We start from the raw sequence: 18,656 nt of genomic DNA, 5'->3' as shown, positions 1-18,656 counted from the left end.
AGGAGACTGCCGCCATGGATGTGAAAGGAGGTGGTAAAAGGGATTAGATGAAAGAGGAACCTCCGTAGGAAATGGATACTGGGGGAAATAGAAAAAAAGGGTATACCAGGAGGAGGAGGCCCGTTGCAGGAGGATTCTTTGCAAGGCTAAGGCTGATTATGAGCTGAGACTTGCCAAGAATATCAAGAGCAACAAAAAGGCTTCTTTCAGCCTGTAAATAGGAAGAGGAAGGGGAGACAAGTGGTGGGACCACTAAATAAGGAGGAAGGAGATCCAGTGACTGATATGAGGGAACAGGCACAGATGCTAAATGACTATTTTGCCTCTGTTCTCCCCAAAGCAGGATGGGGGATAGCCGCATAGGAGATTAGATGAGGCTGGGGACTTAGGGGCACAGATTAGAGTCACCCCCCCCTTGAAGTTGAGGGGCTCCTCAGGGCATTGGACATTACAAAGGCGCCAGGCCCTGATGGGTTACACCCGAGAGTACTTGGAGAGTTGGCAGGGGTTCTCTCACGCCTGCTGGCCTCCATTTTTGAGACCTTGTGGAGAATGGGTGAAGTTCTAGAGGACTGAAGGGTGGCATCAGTGGTCCCAATTTTCAAAAAGGGTAGTAGAAAGGACATGGGGAATTATAGACCGGTTAGCCTTACGTCCATTGTAGGAAAAACAATGGAAAGGCTCATAATAGAGAGAGATCTAGTGATGCTAGATAGGGAAGGGAGGCTGACAGCCACACAACACGGCTTCCGCAAAAACAGGTCCTGCCAGACAAACCTTGTGGAATTCTATGACAAGGTTTCGAGATGGCTAGATGGAGGGGATGCAGTGGGTGTGGTATACCTTGATTTCAGCAAGGCCTTTGACAAAGTGCCCCATGATATCCTTGTGGAGAAACTGAAGAGTTTTGGGATACACCAAAGCACCGTCTGGTGGATTAGGGCATGGTTGACTGACCGAAAGCAGAAGGTAACCATTAGCGGGGAATCATCAGGATGGCAGCCAGTGACAAGCGAGTTCCCCCAGGGCTCTGTCCTGGGGCCAATCCTGTTTAATCTTTTCATTAACAACATGGAAGTAGGGGTGAACAGTCTGCTGATCAAATTCGCAGATGACACTAAAACTGGAGCAGTGGCCACAACTGAGGATCAGGTACTCCAGATCCAAAAGGATCTGGACAGACTATGGAAGTGGGCAGGAGACAACAGGGTGGCATTCAATGTGGATAAGTGCAAGGTCTTGCACTTGGGGCATAGGAATAGCTGTCATAAGCACAGGTTAGGTGATAAGTGGCTGGAGAGCAGCACTTGTGAAAGGGACCTCGGGTTACTGGTTCACTGCAGGCTAAACATGAGTCAACAATGTGATGCGGTGGTCAAGAGGGCGAACGCCACCCTTGGTTGCATAGCTAGAAGTGTGGCTTCTAGATCAAGAGAGGTATTACTACCACTCTATACAACTCTGGTGCACCCGCAACTGGAGTATTGTGCTCAGTTTTGGGCCCCTCATTACAGAAAGGATATAACCAGCTTGGGGTCAGTGCAGCGTAGAGCCACAAGGTTGGTGGCCAGTTTGCAGGGGATGCCGTATAGGCGAGACTGAGGGAACTGGGGCTCTTCAGCCTGGAGAAGAGGAGACTCAGAGGGGATCTGTTGGCGACATACAGGTATGTGAGGGGGTGTCACATGGAGATGGGTAGAGACCGGTTCTCCCCTGCAGAGGAAGGCAGGACACGCTCCAATGGAGCAAAGCTCAGGGAACCAGGGTTCCATTTAGATGCCAGGAAGCACTTCCTGACAGTCAGGACCCCAAGGGTGTGGAATGGGCTTCCACAAGAGGTCGTTGAGGCCCCATTGGTGCGGGTGTTCAAGGATAGGCTGGACGTCCACATGGTGGGCATGTTGTGAGCAGAGCCGGCTGGTGCCAGAGGTCAGACAAGATGGTCCGGGAGGCCCCTTCTGACTCACTCTGTTTCTATGTTTCTAAATTTCATTCACACAAACATATATTAGATTAGCTGATATGATGCTTTAAAAAGATCCCAGAAAGGCATGCAACTCTGTGGTCTCTGTATAAAACTATATGTTGGAACTAGCAGTGTGTGCCAACTTCTGGATTTGGTGTAGACTCTGATTGGGAAAAGGCCCAATTCTGCTATGACTTAAGGCCCAAACCCAACTCAAGATGCGGAAACCTGAGGTTTTGTGCCTTCTGTTGACTGCATGGGGAAAAAAATATTATTAAGGCAGCTGTTTTCTGTTGGTTATAACTAGATAGCATTTTCAGACATACTAGTCCCTTAGGAGAGAATTTCACCTACCAAACATTAAAAAAAATAGATGCAGAACATTTTGGCCTACATATTCTTACATTTTTTACTTTTTTATTTACTCGTGTATTTTTTGGAATTGCTGGCAGAATTAGATGATAACTGCAGGTACAGGTAAAGCTTCTTTTTCTTAAAAGTATTGTTGAATTTTAGAATGACAGCTGAATGAGAGCACTGGAGTTTGTGCGAAACATTCTTGACATGTTGAGGATATCCAGAAGAAGCTGCACTTATGCCTCCAAGTTTCTTCTGGACTGAAATCAGCATGGAGATAATTCTAAGTAAAATATCTGTAAAGTTTCAGACCGATAAGTACAGCTGTTTATGTGGAAAAAGTGTTCTCGAATTGAAGTGATTTTAACATTCTTTCCCTGCTGGCTAATGGGGAGAATGATTTGCATGAAAATAGCACTCTTAGAGGTGCTCTGAGACAAAACCTGCAAAGTTTTAGAAGTGCATAGGTTAGGGAATTACAGTGATACAGTGATTGAAATAATCTCCTCCTCCTCCTCCATACTGAATCCTGGTAGTACTGAAAACTTGAGTATCCATTGAGTACATGGTTCCATTGTTTCCCTCTTCTAAAGCACAAATGACTGTGGAGTCCCAGGTAAAAAGCATCATATGATTAGAAGTCTGAGTTGTCAGACACTTAGCTGTACCCATCCACTAGCTATTTTTGAGAACTGAAACCAGTAGGCACTGGTTTGAAAGAATGCACTGGGCAATACCCAAGAGTGTCATATTGAAAATTCAAATAGCCCTCATAGAGGCCTCCTGAATCTTTCCATTGCACAAATGCTTTGCTTCTGATAGCTTTGAAGGGAAGTCAGCTTCATCTCAGGAAACACCAGAAATACTCCAAAGGAGCCCATGGTTTGGACTTTGGCTAAATTAGATGCATTTTCTAATTCAAACTGTTGTCATATTAATATATATACTTACTGGATTTGAGGCACTTTCATAATAATAAAAATGACCCTCTTCTCTCTTTATTTGACTGCAAACTATAGGATCTTCCACTGAGTCAAGTGACTGCATAACACAACTTATGAAGCAAGGCTTTGCTTAAGTAGTTCAAGAGCCATGCAGAAGCTTGCTTATTATGTATTGTTTGGTTCTTTCAGCAATCATCCTAGAGAGAAGTGGGAATTTCATGTAACTCTTGTATATTCATATCTGTCCCTTAATTGCATGCAATTGAATACACAATAGATAGAAGAAAAAGAGTAATTGTTGCAGTTTCCAAGGGTCTTAAGTAGAAGTTTCTTTGGATTGAAAATAGGTTTATGGAGTGTGTCTCAGTAAGTGCAGAAAAAAATATAAGGAGTTTTAGGTTTCTTTGATATTTACTACGAGTATTTCAAAAACTTTTGAAGAGACAACAATATAGAAATAAATAAAAGTATGCGTACGTGGAAGTGTTGTTCTGCTCCATTCTTTATGGTATGGCAATACATTAGGGACAAAGAAAGTGCTATTAAACCTACCCAGCAGGCTCAGTTTGTGGTGGAGCTTTTCCGGGCTGTTAATGTAATGTCCTCTTGGTTTTGTTGCAGAATTACAATGCAGGGTGTATGCAAAGAGCTTTACCTGTCCTGTTCTCCCACAACATAATCTACAATGGTCTGGTACTATTGAAGAATAACATCAGTACATAAATAGAAAAATGCTTTTCTTTCACTTTCAGAAATAATGGCCCATTTTCCCTGCAATAGATTACCCCCCCCCCCGCACCAAGTACTATTAACCACAAAAGTAAAATTCAAGGATCACAACATGTGCAAGGAACTGTGAGTGTACAATAAATGCCGCATGTAGAAAGCTTATCCAGGCTCGCGTGTCCAACTAGGACTGGAGAGATGAGGTTGCCCGAATAGAGACCTCGCAGCCTAAGCTACACCACTGCATTATTTGAAGGATAAAATGGGAGGAAATGCATGCACTACCTTGTGCTGCTTGAAGAAAAGGCAGGAAATAAGCAAATAAAATAATGTTGTGTAAGTTGCTTGGGAGCAATTCTCCAGGGTTTTACATGCAGTCTTTTCCACCCCTACTTGGAGACATCAGGGACTGAAACTTGCAAAGCATGAGATCTAGCCCTGAGCTGCAGTTCTTGGCCTTGCGAATATTCACTCTTAGATACAGAATCTGCAGGGTTTCTCTTGTGTGCTTACATTATAGCCCACCATTACTGAGTAGGGACCAGCTGAAAAAGAAATCCATTAGCAGACCCTTTGGAGAACTGGAAGTGGCCAGCTGGAAGAGGCAAAGTTTTGTTTTAACTCTTGTCCGAAGACTAAAGGAATCTCTCTTGTGTCCCAAAACAACTGTAATATTCTGCTGCTAGAAAATATTGTTGTTGTTTTTAAAAGTTATTGAGTTATTTACAAAAATGAGCAATTGCTGTAGATTACCAACAGCCGCAACAGCACCATAAACAGATGGTTAACACAAAAGAGCTTTCCTTGATATAACTTCCCTAAAATTAGTGTTTGTGCTCAGCCTGAACATTAGCCCTTTAGCCTCCTCATTATACTTCTGACCCCTACAGATCAGCATTAATGGAACTATTGCCCCCAATACTACAGTCACCATTCCCGCTTCTCTGCAGTGTCTCGGTAATGATGTAACTGCTAAGTGCAATTATATTACTAAACTATGCATTACATGCTCACAGCATCAGTCTGACACAGTTGCAGGCTTTTGACTTGTGTTGGTAAAGTTCTGGAATGAACTGTGCCTATTAAAGCCTACCAGGAAAGCAAACTTCATAGTCTAATTAGATCCCCTGAGCATGTTGGATGGCTTCACAGCTGGAGCATTAGAAGAAAATCATTCCAGAGTGTGGTTAGGACTGCAAATGTACCTGTAATTACATCTATTTTCCCCCTTCTACAAGATCAGTAGAATAGAAAAGCACATTGATTATATGTAGGAGATCTTGAACACACATTGCCTGGTCTGCATCTTCTCCTTGGCCCAGGACTCAGATATTAGAAAAGGACACTTGAGGCTGAGGGGTAGGCAACTTCAGGTCATCTTGACATTGTTGATCCCATCACCCCCAGCCATAAAACCAATGGCAAGGAATCATGAGAGCTGAAGGCCAAAGCATCTGGAGAAGTACACCCTTGACCTATTGAGATAGCTGCTACTGTGTATGCAAAGGTCTCAAAGTTCTCTTCAACAAATCCTAAAATGCCCTACCACCACCACCAAACAATGATGGGGCAGGAGGGACCAACTAAACCAAAAACCAAACACTCCTCTCCGATTCTTACATGAGCAACTAAATTACAGGGTTGTAAAAGAAATAAGGGGAGGTAGCAAATGACACATACTGCCAGAGGCCATGATCTTGCCAAACAGCTCTTAAATTACCAGCCAGAACTCCTTTGAGAGCAAGAAAACAAGACACCTGCCAATCTCTATACCATATCCAATCTCAAAGCAGAAGATCTATCATCTTAGAGGTCTTAAACAACCCATCAAGTGTCAAAAGGATGGTGACATCCAGAACAATGACCCATCAAGAACTAAAAAGAGACCTCTCATGCCTGGCCTTGATGATTAAAGATCTCAGCATTCTACGAAAAGAATTAGTGCAAGATGATGTACCCTCAGAATAATGCAAAAGGAAATAAAACACTATGTCCATTACAGACAATTTTCATCAAGTTTGCCACACCTTAATGATTTCTTTTGGAAAACAAGATTTCACTTCCTTTCAGGAAAGAGGCAAATAAACATCAGTAACACACCTTGGGTCATTCCTGGCAGGTGAAGCAGCTCATTCATTCCCCGTAATTCCAAGGTGATCAAGAACCCAACAGTAAGCAAGCCAGGTTTCCATGCTGCAATTTTCTTTATTCACAAAGTTCTTTAACTACCACATTCTTAGTATGAAGCCTCTTCATCGGCCAGCTTTTATACATATTCAATCTAAACTGTTGTCCTTTCCTATGCAACAGGGTGGCATCTGCTTGCTAAAGAGCTTCAAGCTCTTGGTACCCCCTCAAACTCCAGTTACAGTATCTTAGAGAACAGATACTCAAGAAAGGTTGAATGAAGCAGTCTATCTCCAGACTATGATTGTGTCTCATGTGGATTGGTTTTGCTCCATGAAACCATCTTTTCCCTGAAACCATTGTGACCCTTGTCAGAGCACAACATTTTCATCTGCACAAAAATGTTGTTTCTGAAATGCAAAACAAAGAGAGAGGGCCAGAATCTAGATATCACTCACATGAGGTGCCTCCAGTGAGACTTTCTGGTTTCCTCTACTGCCTCCCACCTCTCCTGTTGCAGGACGCAGTTCAGTGTCCCAGGTTTTTCCATGGGTCCCTCAGTCTGTTAAGAGGAAATGTGCAGGAGGCTGCGGTAAACCCTGTGCATATACAGTAAATGGGATTCCACATGCACAAGAATCTTTCCTGAGCAATGCTACCTAAAACACACAGGATTCCTTGTGGATTTTTATAAGCCCCCTTTTCCTGAATGTTGTTATTCATATTACATTACATTTCTTCCCCTTGCAGTGAACCCAAGAGAGCTTATTGAGAATGAGAGCATCAGTTATTCTTGGCACGCTTTCCATGGTGAGGTTGCATTTGGATGAGGTCTGTGATGGTTGGGAAACAGGGAGTGTGGGAATTGAGATGGCAGAGGAGGGCGAGGTTATCAGAAGGTAGCCATCTCCAGGTGCTCAAGTAGGTCTTGAGTATAGACAGGGCTTGGAAATGAAGGGAAGGGAAGGGAGAAGACTAGTCTAGAAGGACAACCTTATTAGAGGCAGGCTCTGCCAACATCTGCAGTATCCTGGTGGTACCTCATCCTCTTCTTCTCATGTCCCAGGCACAAACACTGCTTCCAAATCACCTGGTTTGCATGGCAGGAGGAGCATGGGGGTGAGCTTTGCCTCTCTTATGGGCAGGTGTCATGAGCAGATGTCTCCTGCCCTCTTTTCCCCTCCAGCAGACTCAGATGAGACTTTAGAAGCACAGCCCTTTGTTGGTTTTCTTGTTTGTTTAAAGCTTTTATATACCGTCCAACTATTAGGGTCTCAGGACTGTTCATTCAAGAATGTTAATGTTGATTTCATGTCTAGCACATGGAAACTCTAGAAGATACAAAAAGCAAGCTAATGCATCCTCAAATACATTATGGTTATAGCCAGGATTTAGAGCTTTTTGGCATTGTCAACAGAATTCCAGCAGCAGCTGTGCCTTGATTTGCCATGGAACAGAGACAGTCAGTAGTTCAGCTGGAACTGATACTGGAGCAAAACACTGGTCCTTTTTCCTTTGAATGTATTGCCCTCTCTTGAGTGCAGAAGGCTTTACCCAGAGCTGTTCACTTGTGTGCCCAAGCAGGCTTCCCTGGCCCTGTCATAGAGAAGATGGTTGTAGCCTTCTCGGTTGCAGGCTATTTCAATAGAAAAGAATTGGATCCTGGTGGCAAATATCGTGTTCTCCTCTGTACACCCTTTCCTGCAATCCATCCACAGAATGTAGTTAAAGTCCTCGACCACCTCATCAACCCACAGGCAGAATGGGTGCCATTTCTTTTTGGCAGGTCCAGATTTCAGATCCTCCGGGTCCAGCACACCAATCTGGAGGTCAGGGAAGTCCTTCCAGAACTCAGAGTAGAACTGGTCATCCACTTTGGTGAGTTTCAGGAACTCCGGGTCAATGGAGGAGATGAGGTTGAAGTAGACCTGGGCGCTCTGATACGCCTTGGCAGCCCATGCCACCTCCACAAGGGGGTCGTTCCTGAAGGCCTCGGCCAGCAGCGAAAGCGCGGCAGCGGAGGCTCCCTGGGCACCCTGCAGGGGGTAGAAGCGCGGGGGAGTGAGCGGGGTGGGGGCAGCACTTGGGCAGCCTGGCCTGCCCCCCCCCCTGCAGCCCTCACCCGTGCAGCCAGGCCGCCCCTCAGGGTCCCAGGTCTGTTGAGAAGCTTTAGAAGCACATCTGCTCATGGAACTTGTCCTGAAATTCGTCCTCCTTTTCTCCCTTTTGGAAAAGAATCAGACCCCACCTTCCTGCTGCTTGAGGGCTGGGTGGAGGGAATGTCAGACTGGCCCACTTGTTTTGCCTGTCATCTCCTGACTGGGTCAAAGGACTCCTTCAAAATCTACTCCTCTACCAGCTCTGAAGTTCTCCCTTCTGTTCCAAGACAGGCAGGTTCTCATGCTCTGTCTGAGAATCTTCAAGGTCACCTTGAAGGCCAGCTGCCCAACTCTGCCCCTCCACCTCCTCCTCTGGATCTGAGGCATCTCTCTGTTACAAACAAGAGCTCTCTGCACTGCCACAGTGCATAGGATGTCTGTGAAACTCCAAGTTCAGAAGGCTATGCGTAGCCTCGTTGTTTTACTCTGTCACTCTATTTTAGAAATGTTCCCAAATTACCTTGTGCCAAGATTACTTTATCTGATCCTGACTTTAAACTGTTATTAATTCCACGTAACTTAACTTGAAGTGCACACCTCATTTTGGAAACAACATCAACAAAAACACTATATTGTTGATTGTGATTTGTTCCTGATTTGTTCCTCTATCCTTGTTGCATGAACACCTTTTGTAGTCTGTTCTCTTTCATTCTTTCACTTTATTATATAAATTTGCCAAATAGTAATATATCTCTTTGTTGAACACAGGCAGTCCTGTGAAATGTTTTCCCTCAGAGGTTCTTTTTGTGAAGTCACATTGAGGACTTTCTTCTCCCAATTTAAGCTCCTTCAGAGGCTGTTATTAATTACTGTTGTCAAAACTTCAACATCTTATCTACAGTTTTCTAACTGCCAGCACCTCATTTTCGTCTTCCTTCTTAGGTTTACAATATTTCCAGCTTCATTCTTCATATAATTTTGCTCCATGCAATTCTGTTTTCATGATTTTTCCCCTTCCTCCTATGGAGTGTTGTCTACTTTACTGCTATATACAGACTAAGAAAAATGGCGGAAAGAAGGACTTGAAATCTGTGCACAATTGTAGCATAAACATCAGAAAGTTTAACTGATTAACATATCCAAAAAGCATGGGGACACCTTCAAATGTGAATTTCAAATTGGTGTCTATATTGTATTTACAGATAAGTGTAATTTTTCTAACTTCTATTTTCCATTTTTGCATTGTTCCAGCAACTACTAATTTTAAAGTTCTACAAAATAAGCACTGTGGGCTGAGGAACATGATATTGCATTTATTATACACAATTAACATATTATCTATGATTCTAATGGATTATTTATCTTTGCCCATCTCTCCATGCCATAGTACCAAGACAAGGAAACATAGCCACCTGCAAGTTGGTGTACATACTAAAGAGACTTGGGGTGTGTGCCTCAGGATAATTTAGTTTTTAAAATGCATTAATTTTAATATTTATGAATTTGCTCTCTGTTGTTTCATCTTCAGGCAGTAGGTGGCAGACTTCTGTAATTAGCAGACTCCTCTAATTTTGGTTGATAAGGGTTAAAGCCAAAGTGAATAGTCAAAAGCAACCTTACCCAACCATGTGCATTCCAGAAATGTTTGGAGTGCAACACCCAGAATTTCCACCCAACAGCCCTGCTGGATGGGAATTCTGGAAGTTCTGGTCCAAACGTCTCTGAAGGCCACCAGGTTGGAGAAGGTTGGTCCAAAGGACAGAGTTATATGACTCTGCTTTGCCCTCTGTGTTGGGTAAAACTCACTCAGGGACATAGATTAAGCAGAAAAGGGGATATGGAGGCACACGAATGCAAGCAGCAAAGGTCATGGGTTCCGCTGAGCAATGTGTGTCCAACTCTGACAGCTGCATAAGTTTGGTTGAATATTTTCTGTATTAAATGAAGGGCTGTTTCAGCTGGGTCTCATCACTAGTCCCTCACAATAAACAAACACTGCTAAGATAGATAATGAAACATCTTCCAGGCAAAGCAGTGTCAGTGAACCCAACCACTCTTTCCATTCTCCACTGTCAAACTATTGCCCATCCTCTAAATTGACTGATGGCAAAGTTGTTAAGAAAGCAAGCAGTTTTGTTTACATCCACACTACAATGTTGAACAATCTTTCAGGTAGTCATTCACAATCATTTTTGCAAGTCATTTAGAAGCTGGATCCATATCAGCCATACGTGGGTGGTACACCCGACCAATCCATGGTGTTGTGTTGAATTCCACTGCAAGATTTGGAAGTATGTGCAAGGCCCATGGTATTGCTTGGTCACATTGGAAGCCAACTTTCAGGCATGGCACAGGATTCTGAAAAACTTCAGGCATGCAATAGTTTCAGTCTGTCATACCATGGGATTTATTTTTCCTAGAATTCCTCCATCTCAGAAATTGGACTCTGGTTCAGCCCTTACTCATTCCTTTTCTCACAAATGCCATAGTGGTCCTTGAATGGTGTGTTGCAGCTTCTAAATAAATGTACCAGCCAAGCCAGCCGTCACTTTCCCAGCCTTTGAAACTTTGCCCAAACTTCCCTGCCAGTTTTTTCTTTTACAGGTACTCAGATGATGCAAACTTTCTATATTCCCCCACCTCCATCCATGCTCGGAAATGTGGACATGCTTTTAATTATGTCCTTTTGTTCTGCCTTTTGTTGTTGTTGTTGGGGGAATACACTTCATTTTTAATGAAATTGTACACAAATGTATGTGCAAACACTTCAGGTAGTGTAGTTATTATTATTTATTTTAAACACTTATATGCTACCTATCTCACCCATGGCATGTCTAGGTGGATAACAATCAACCAGTTAAAAACATTATAAAAACAATACAAACAACAACTACACATTAATAAATATAAAATCCAGTATATAAATTACATCATTAGGTTAGGTGGTATCCAATAAATATTAATTATTATTTTTTTGAAGGTAGGTCTTCTCCTGGTACCAATATGTAAATAACACCTTCACTTGAATGGGCTACACTTTGTGGAATAGCCCAATATGTACATATTAGGGATGAGCCAGAATTTTGACTTGTTTGGAATTCACATAAGTATATCTCACAAAAGTGTATCTTCTTCACAATTCCAAACAAGCATGTGAAGAGGGACCTTTTTTCAAGGAATGTTCTCAAATTGGGTTCAATGTCAAGATACTCCTGTTAGGTTTTTTTTTCACTCCCCCTTCACCCCTGCTTTGATTGATAAAGAACATTCTGCAAGAAAGGTCTGTGCCTCTAAACATGCAAAAAGAGGAAACCTAGTTCACAACACACACAGTTTAACACTTTAGTCAGCAGGGCAGAGAATATACTTCGGAAAAGTATCACAGAAATGCACTTTTCCCCATGTACATGAGCCAAAACAGACAGACAGACAGACAGACAGACAGACAGACAGACAGACAGTCAAACAAACATGTTTCACACAAGTCAAATGGGAGGGATCTGAAATGAATTTCAAAGTAATTTTGGGAAATTAGGCAAGCTTGAAATCACTATTTCTTTTGTTCCTAATCCATAAGCAACCTATTTTATTATTCAGGGAAGTGTTTTTACATCAAGTGCTGTGCTTTCCCACACACACAGTTTCTTCTGTTACCCTAACCAATCATAAAATTATTGCCAAATGTTCCCTTGAAGTCTTGGGGACAACATAACCTTGAACATCTGACCATCTCTGACATGCAAACCTGGAAAAAGAGAGAAGGAAAGAGAAAAAAACTGGGTCACTGCTTGTTTTAGGTACATGGGGTAGCTTTGGACTCCTCATGCTGCAGGGGAAACTACTTTTGGGAAGATGGAGTTGGGACTCAAAAGGATGGGATTCAAAGGGAAAATAATTAAAATCAATTGGGTGCCTTGAGTATAGTTCCCTGGAATTCTAGTCTAGGATTTGACTCCTCTCATCCTGGGATTTTCTTCAGCATCTTTCATAAAAATGAGTAAAACATAAAGGAAAAAATGGGTTACTTGCTCCATTACAAGATCAACAAAAATGTGCTGTGTTTTGCAAGCCAAGTATATAATACAAGTCTATCTTTTAATATTTCCCTGTTCCTTCTATGTTGTTAGCTGCTTTAGGGGCATTTTGACTCAGTCTCTGATAGAACTTTTTGTACGGACTTCTTTAAAAAATTGAAATCTTCCTTGCACCCTGCATGTTGATTTTGGACAATCTGTTAGCTCCTGCGATGAACAAATGACTTCTCTTGTTGTAGGTGCAGCTAACTTTTCTTCAGTGACCTTGTACGTCATTCACGTAATCTAAGTCAGTGATGCACTCATTCTGGTATGAATAGACAAGGCTTGAATGATCTGATGGGCTGCTGTACATTGCATCCCTGAGATCCTCTTTGAATAACAGCATCTTCTGTACCATCCCTTTGTGTGAGCTCTATCTGGAGGTGGTTCTCTCTCATACTGAATAAATGCACTTTGTGGGCTTCTTCAGTCTTGGCATAATCAGAAGGTTGCTTTGTGTGTTGTGGTTTTGAAAAGATCCACTTCGTCCATCAAGTACTGTGTAGGACTGAAGGAGAAATTAGAAGAGAAAATGCAGGAAACTTTAGCAAATCCAATCAATATAACCTGTATGGAACTAGGCTGTGTGTGGCCTAGCACCCCCCAGTGCCTTGCAAACCCCCAAATCTCCCTGAAATAATACTCGCTTTTAAGACAAACATGTCACCCGAAGCTTTGCAGAGCATCAAAAACTAAATCTGACCTTCTCCCTGCTCTGCAGTGTTGCAGTGTTCTAACTATCTATTTAGTGCATATTTAAAATACTTTTGGTGAACTAAAGCTTGGGACTGGGACACTGGGACTCCTCAAAGGTGCTCACCCCTCCATGTGGTCTGGAACCACATACAGCCTGTAAATGTCTATGAATATGTATATATTTATTTCCTTTCCATCTGTTCACTGCTAATTGGGCTGCCCACTCCTCTCACAGCCCCCTGGAGTAGAGACGGATGGTCCTCTACCCAGAGCTGCATCCCTGGCTGAACAACTAGAACTGTGGGACTCACCCCGTATGGAGAGAGGCTGAACACACAAAGTGTGACTGAGGGATGCTTTGAGGGCTGGGCTGTGGGCAGCAGCAAGGAGGGGCAGAATGCCGGGTCCAGGGTGTGAGCTTGAGCTGAGTCCAGAGCTCACTATGGGCCAGAGGCTTGGGGCAAGTCAGCAGATCCTACTCAGAGGCACAGATGATAGCAGTCCGAGTTTGGCGCGCGCGCACACACACACACACACAGAGAGAGAGAGAGAGAGAGAGAGAGAGAGAGAGAGAGAGAGAGCAGAGAGACATTGATGTGAGGGCTGTAGCAGGCTGGAGTGAGGCAGGGTCTACTCAAAGGAAAGACGGGAAGAGCAGAAAGGGTGCTGGCTGGAGCAAGGTGGAAACAGACTTGAACACGACAGGAACAAACTGGAGCCGGGCTTAAACATGGCAGGAACAAACTGGAACAAGGCATGCTGAAGCAGGGGCCAGAGCACAAGATGTCACTGGGACACTTCCATTGCAATAGGAAGGAGCAGCTGTGCAGGGAAGCCTTTCATGCAGGGTCTCCAGCAGCACCGCACAATCGCTCCGCAGGTCCTCCATGCGAGTGCCAGCAAAGGCGGGGGAAAGAAAAGAAGACACAGACTTCCTGTAGTGATCCATACCAATTCATCTTAAAATAAATGCCACTGCCCTGCACTTGTGTACATCCAGAACTGGAAGCATCTGCAATGGCTAGGTTTGTGCTGATGATGTTATTGTACAAAGCTCCATACAACACAGGGCCAGCTTAGCTCAAAGAATAGCTCCTCCGTATCAATCTGCCAGGGCAGTATGATCTTCGGAAGAGGCCCTCTTGTCCATCCAGTGGCCAATGGATTTCTATGGGCAATGATGAGCTTCTCTGCAAAGACCCCCACCCTGCAGAGAAATCTCCCCTCTGAGGTCAACACTGACATGTTTTAGGCATTTCTTGAAAATGCACATTGTATGCTTTGGCTCTCCCCCACCACACACTATCTCGGTACCAACCTCATGATCGCAATATGTTTGCATGTGTGTGTGTGTGTGTGTGCGCGCGTTTTCATGCATGTGTGCATGTATGGCCATGCACATGGTCTTTTTTGAGTATTAGTTGAGTTTTGCTTGGTTTTAGATTTTTATCAATTCCTTTCAAATCAACAATATATAAGATTCTAATATATAATAAATGATGTTTATTATGAGTAGTACTTATAAGGAACCAGCTTGCAGTATAAGGCAACAAGAACAATCCGGCTCCTGTAATGCAGTCCCCGTTCTTTCCCCAGTCCCAGCATATCTAGCCATACAAACTAAATCAAATGTATATAGCACAACTCTGCCTGTATAAGGATAAATTGAAAGCTTTACATTCTGTGAAAGAAGCTCCCCACTGCCACCTTCTCTCCTTCCAGCCCTGAAAGAAACCAACCTCCTGCATTCAGCTCTAGAAATGAATGGGAGAATATTATAAATTGCTTGCTTCTCCTCTATGTAGGACAACCTAAGGACAGAGATATTCCAAGGGGTGTCTCTGCCTCCCAGTCATAAAACTTCATTCTACACAGGGCTGCTGTCTGATCCGAAGCCAAAGATATTCAAAGGATATAACTCCGCTGCCACCTCAGGAACTTTGAGACAAAAGCTCTGCGTAGTTCACTGTCAGGAAAGAAAAATGCGCTAGCACTCTTTGGCTCCCATTTCCCCTGCAAGCCTTTCTTTGAAATGCCACGCTGGCTTTGCCTGGACTGCTGGGTGCTGTTCTGATCGCTGTGAAGAACATTTACATTTTGATTACGGAACGCCACCGAGTCGAGCCTTCTCTTCAGGATTGTCGGGTATACAGAACATGACTTGGTTGCGTGCAGTGTCGAGGAACCCCATAAGAAGATGAATAACTGGTACATGTCAGTGTGGATAATGTTAAGCTAAACAGTGGCAGGTGCTGTGAGTTGTTAGTTGTGTTTTGTTCTTCTTTCTGCCCCAGTGTAAAAATAAACTGAAGCTAACTTGCCATGCTTTCTGATCAGCTAACTCTTATTTCTTTAAGTAATGCACAATTCTACCATTGTTTTGAAGATTAACTTTGAATCTACTTGCCTAGGGGTACTATTCTTACGTATTACTACCAGGGATCATCATAGTTTAGAACTTTTCATTTTGCAAAAGCAGATTGAAGTTAGTTTACACAGCAAGCGTGCAGTCCCTAAGAGAGCATCCTTGGGCTATAGGACATGTTGCATCCCTGCCTTCCAAATTTGCAGATACTCCTATGAGCTCAAGAGGGTTAATCCTCTATGGGGCCTTTCCCATGCCCCCATCTCCTTGCAGCCAAGATGGAATGCACCAGAGACCCTGGAAGATTGTGGGAAGAAGTAAAAAGGATTTCTGATGGGCAGGGCAGGGAGGAGAGAAAGGGTTTTCCCAGATCAGTCTAGACTGTGGTCAACTTCTCACTCTTGCCCTAACATTATTTTTATGTCTTGTGAGTTGCTGTGACATGGTGCTCAGGAACTGGGACATCTTACTTGATTGTTCTCCATAAGCTTGTCCCTGTGATTCTATTCATCCACAAGATGATGAAGGACCTGTACAGGCCTATACAGCTTCCTCAAAGGCCACAAGACAGTGATAAGTCATTGGAGACACCATCAAATTAATAGAATAGAGCTTTCATTGTTTCATGTTCTCCAACTTCCTTGAAACTTTATGCTAGCTTCTTTCTCATGCAGTCCCTTTAATGAGCATTTATCTGCAATGATCCCTATGCAAAGAATTGTTATAGAGAGCTAGCATGAAACAGATGTAGTTGCCCTACTGTTAAAATCAAGTGACTGCCAGCTACTATATTTATTATATGGCACATTTTCTCCTGTCTCTTTCTGTAGGTGTCAGTTTTGTCAAGGAAAATGTCACTTTTACTACATACGAGCAAATCAGCAGCAGAACCATGGCAGCAGGGATCTGCAGATTGTTTTCTTTTTCTCTTTTCCTCCTCGAAAAGAGCATTCAGCAATAACTCTTTTACCAGGGACAAATCTATGTGCTTTCCACATGTAGTGCAGTTATATTCAATTGCTGGCATTTGCAACTTTAAAAAAAAAAATCTGGTTGAAGAGTGGGCAAGATGTCTTCTTGTCAGCCATGACTAGTCAGAGAAGATGGTACTGAGACATGGATGCTGATGATTTGGCTTCCTAGAAGGCAGCTCCTTAGGACAGGGCTGTTGAGCCTCAAGCCTGAGGGCCAATTCCAGCTGATCTGGTACCCCAATCTAGAGTTCCTCAAAAGCCATGCCCAGTTGCTCATACTCCCAGGTTCTTTCTTATACCCCTTGGGTCCTTTCTGGGTTTTTTCCTTGTTTTTCTCCATTCATCAAGGCTAAAATGTATCTTCTAAAGCTCAACAGTTGACAGTAAGAGCCCTTGAGTATAAAGTACCTTGGCCACACCCCTTTTCCTTTTGTGCCATCCCCTTTCTTTCAGCCACACACATACTGCTGACATGTTCTGCCTTCCCTGCCAAGAAAGCATTTTTTGTAACAGAATAATTCACACTTCAATGCTGTCTTTCTATTTTGAGTTTTTGCACAGAACGATCTGGTTATGCCAGAGTTTGCACTCTCCATGCTTGCAGATGACTCCAACACAGCTTGATCTTCTGGGAGGAGATCCTTGTGACTGAATACAGTTCTGATACACAGACATATCCCCATCTGATACACAGAGTGGTCCCCAAAAGTTTTGAATGAAATGCACAGTGGAAGTGGAGTTGCAGCTTGACCCATTTTTCTTCTTCTGTTTAAGACTCTTCATCACAGATTCCATGAGATCGAACTCTTACGCTGATGCCAGAGAGGAAACAAAGTGGATCAGAGCATAAAGGCCATAAAGTTAGGTGACATAAAAAAGGAGATAGAAAATGATCAAAATAGAACTGTTTGCCTGTTTTTATTCACAGAACAATGGGCCATCCCACAAAATCACCAGGAGTCCAAAACTGCAATTTCATAGTTTCATATTATAAGCTAGTTTAGGTTTATAGAAAATTTGAGTTCTGACATTTGGCTTATAAGGAGAAAGGCCTCCTAGATGATTGAAAAGATACAGGAAACATTATGAACACATCTCTACAAACAGCTCTCAGTTCAATAAAAGAAGTAGAATTCGGCAGTGCAGTAACTGGAGAATATGTATTTGTGCTGTTATCGCAGGTCATTCTGACCTCTCCATCTATTTAAAGATACGGATATTCTCCAGTATGGTTCCATTATTTAAGGTTACCATGACTCAACTTTTGGACAAAGTAATCTTTTCCAGAAAAAGACAAATAATGGTATTTAGACACCATCTTCCCATACCAGATATTTGCTCTCACGGAGTTCTTATCTCCTTGCACGAACAAGTAATGCTATGTTTCATTTGTGAAAGGGAACTCCGGCCACACAATACACCCCACTTTTTTCACCCTTGTTTTCTAGTGGGGTGTACTAGCATACTTCTACCCTGCCACCAGGCAGAAATGTTTTCTTCTAGCTACTTTCACCAAACTTCCTTGGGTCCCAAATATGCACTTTTAGATAGCACTCAGCATTGATTATTAGATGGGGAGTGGAACCCAACAAAGTATGGGGTTACCCAAAGTGCAACCCAGCCAAAGGAGTCCAGGACACTTCAAATAACAACAAAGTCTAAAGGCTTCCTGAAAAAAACGTTAGTAAAAAATGTTTGATCTCCAGATAGATACTCCCATGCAAAACACAAAAAGCCTTATGAGTAATAGGATAATAAAATAACTACTGACGAACAAACTCACTTACTTCTCTCTCTCTCTCTCTCTCTCTCTCTCTCTCTCTCACACACACACACACACACACACACACATACACACACACACACACCTGCCCTTCCACTTCCACTTCAAAGAACTTCACTCTTTCCTTCTTCAACCAGTTAGACCAGAAATTTCTTGTTCAGCTTTGCCTTAAATTCTGTTGTGAGTAGGGCTTCTCCCTTCCAATCTCATCAGCATTTCTTTCCTAATGATCTTTATTATTACATTTGAGTCTCTGAGCATACACAAAGTGAAATGTGGAACCTTTCTGCTGTTCATTACCTTTCTGCTTTATGAACCCTTTTGTGTCTCACCGCCACAGAAGGAGTGGTGTGAAATCAGACATGCCTTTGCTCCTGCTGTAGTATTCCTACTTGAACCTTCCTCCAATGATGATGCCCAGCAACCTGGTCTATTTCTTCAGGATACAAGAGTTCCCCATCAGAAAAACTACCCATTTCAAAGTCTCCTTCTTCAGACTGCAGCTCCTCCCTATTCCCATGGTCAGGTTGACTGACCATGCCC

The 18,656-nt window shown here is 43.0% G+C and overlaps 1 protein-coding gene across 1 annotated transcript in view; it reads right to left on the bottom strand.

The window, feature by feature from the left end:
• Window positions 1-7,670: 7,670 nt before the first annotated feature.
• Window positions 7,671-18,656, bottom strand: part of LOC123027850 (protein PBDC1-like) — a 49,721-nt gene continuing 38,735 nt past the window's right edge. The window contains exon 2 of the mRNA XM_044439129.1: window positions 7,671-8,156. Within this exon, the coding sequence (XP_044295064.1) occupies window positions 7,671-8,156 (486 nt within the window). The remainder of the gene's footprint in view (window positions 8,157-18,656) is intronic.

Source organism: Varanus komodoensis, unplaced genomic scaffold (assembly GCF_004798865.1).
Source record: "Varanus komodoensis strain SLA01 unplaced genomic scaffold, ASM479886v1 scaffold34_1, whole genome shotgun sequence".
NCBI lineage: Eukaryota > Metazoa > Chordata > Lepidosauria > Squamata > Varanidae > Varanus > Varanus komodoensis.
The sequence above is the reverse complement of the archived record's forward strand: the minus strand, read 5'-3'. Positions and strand labels throughout refer to the sequence as shown.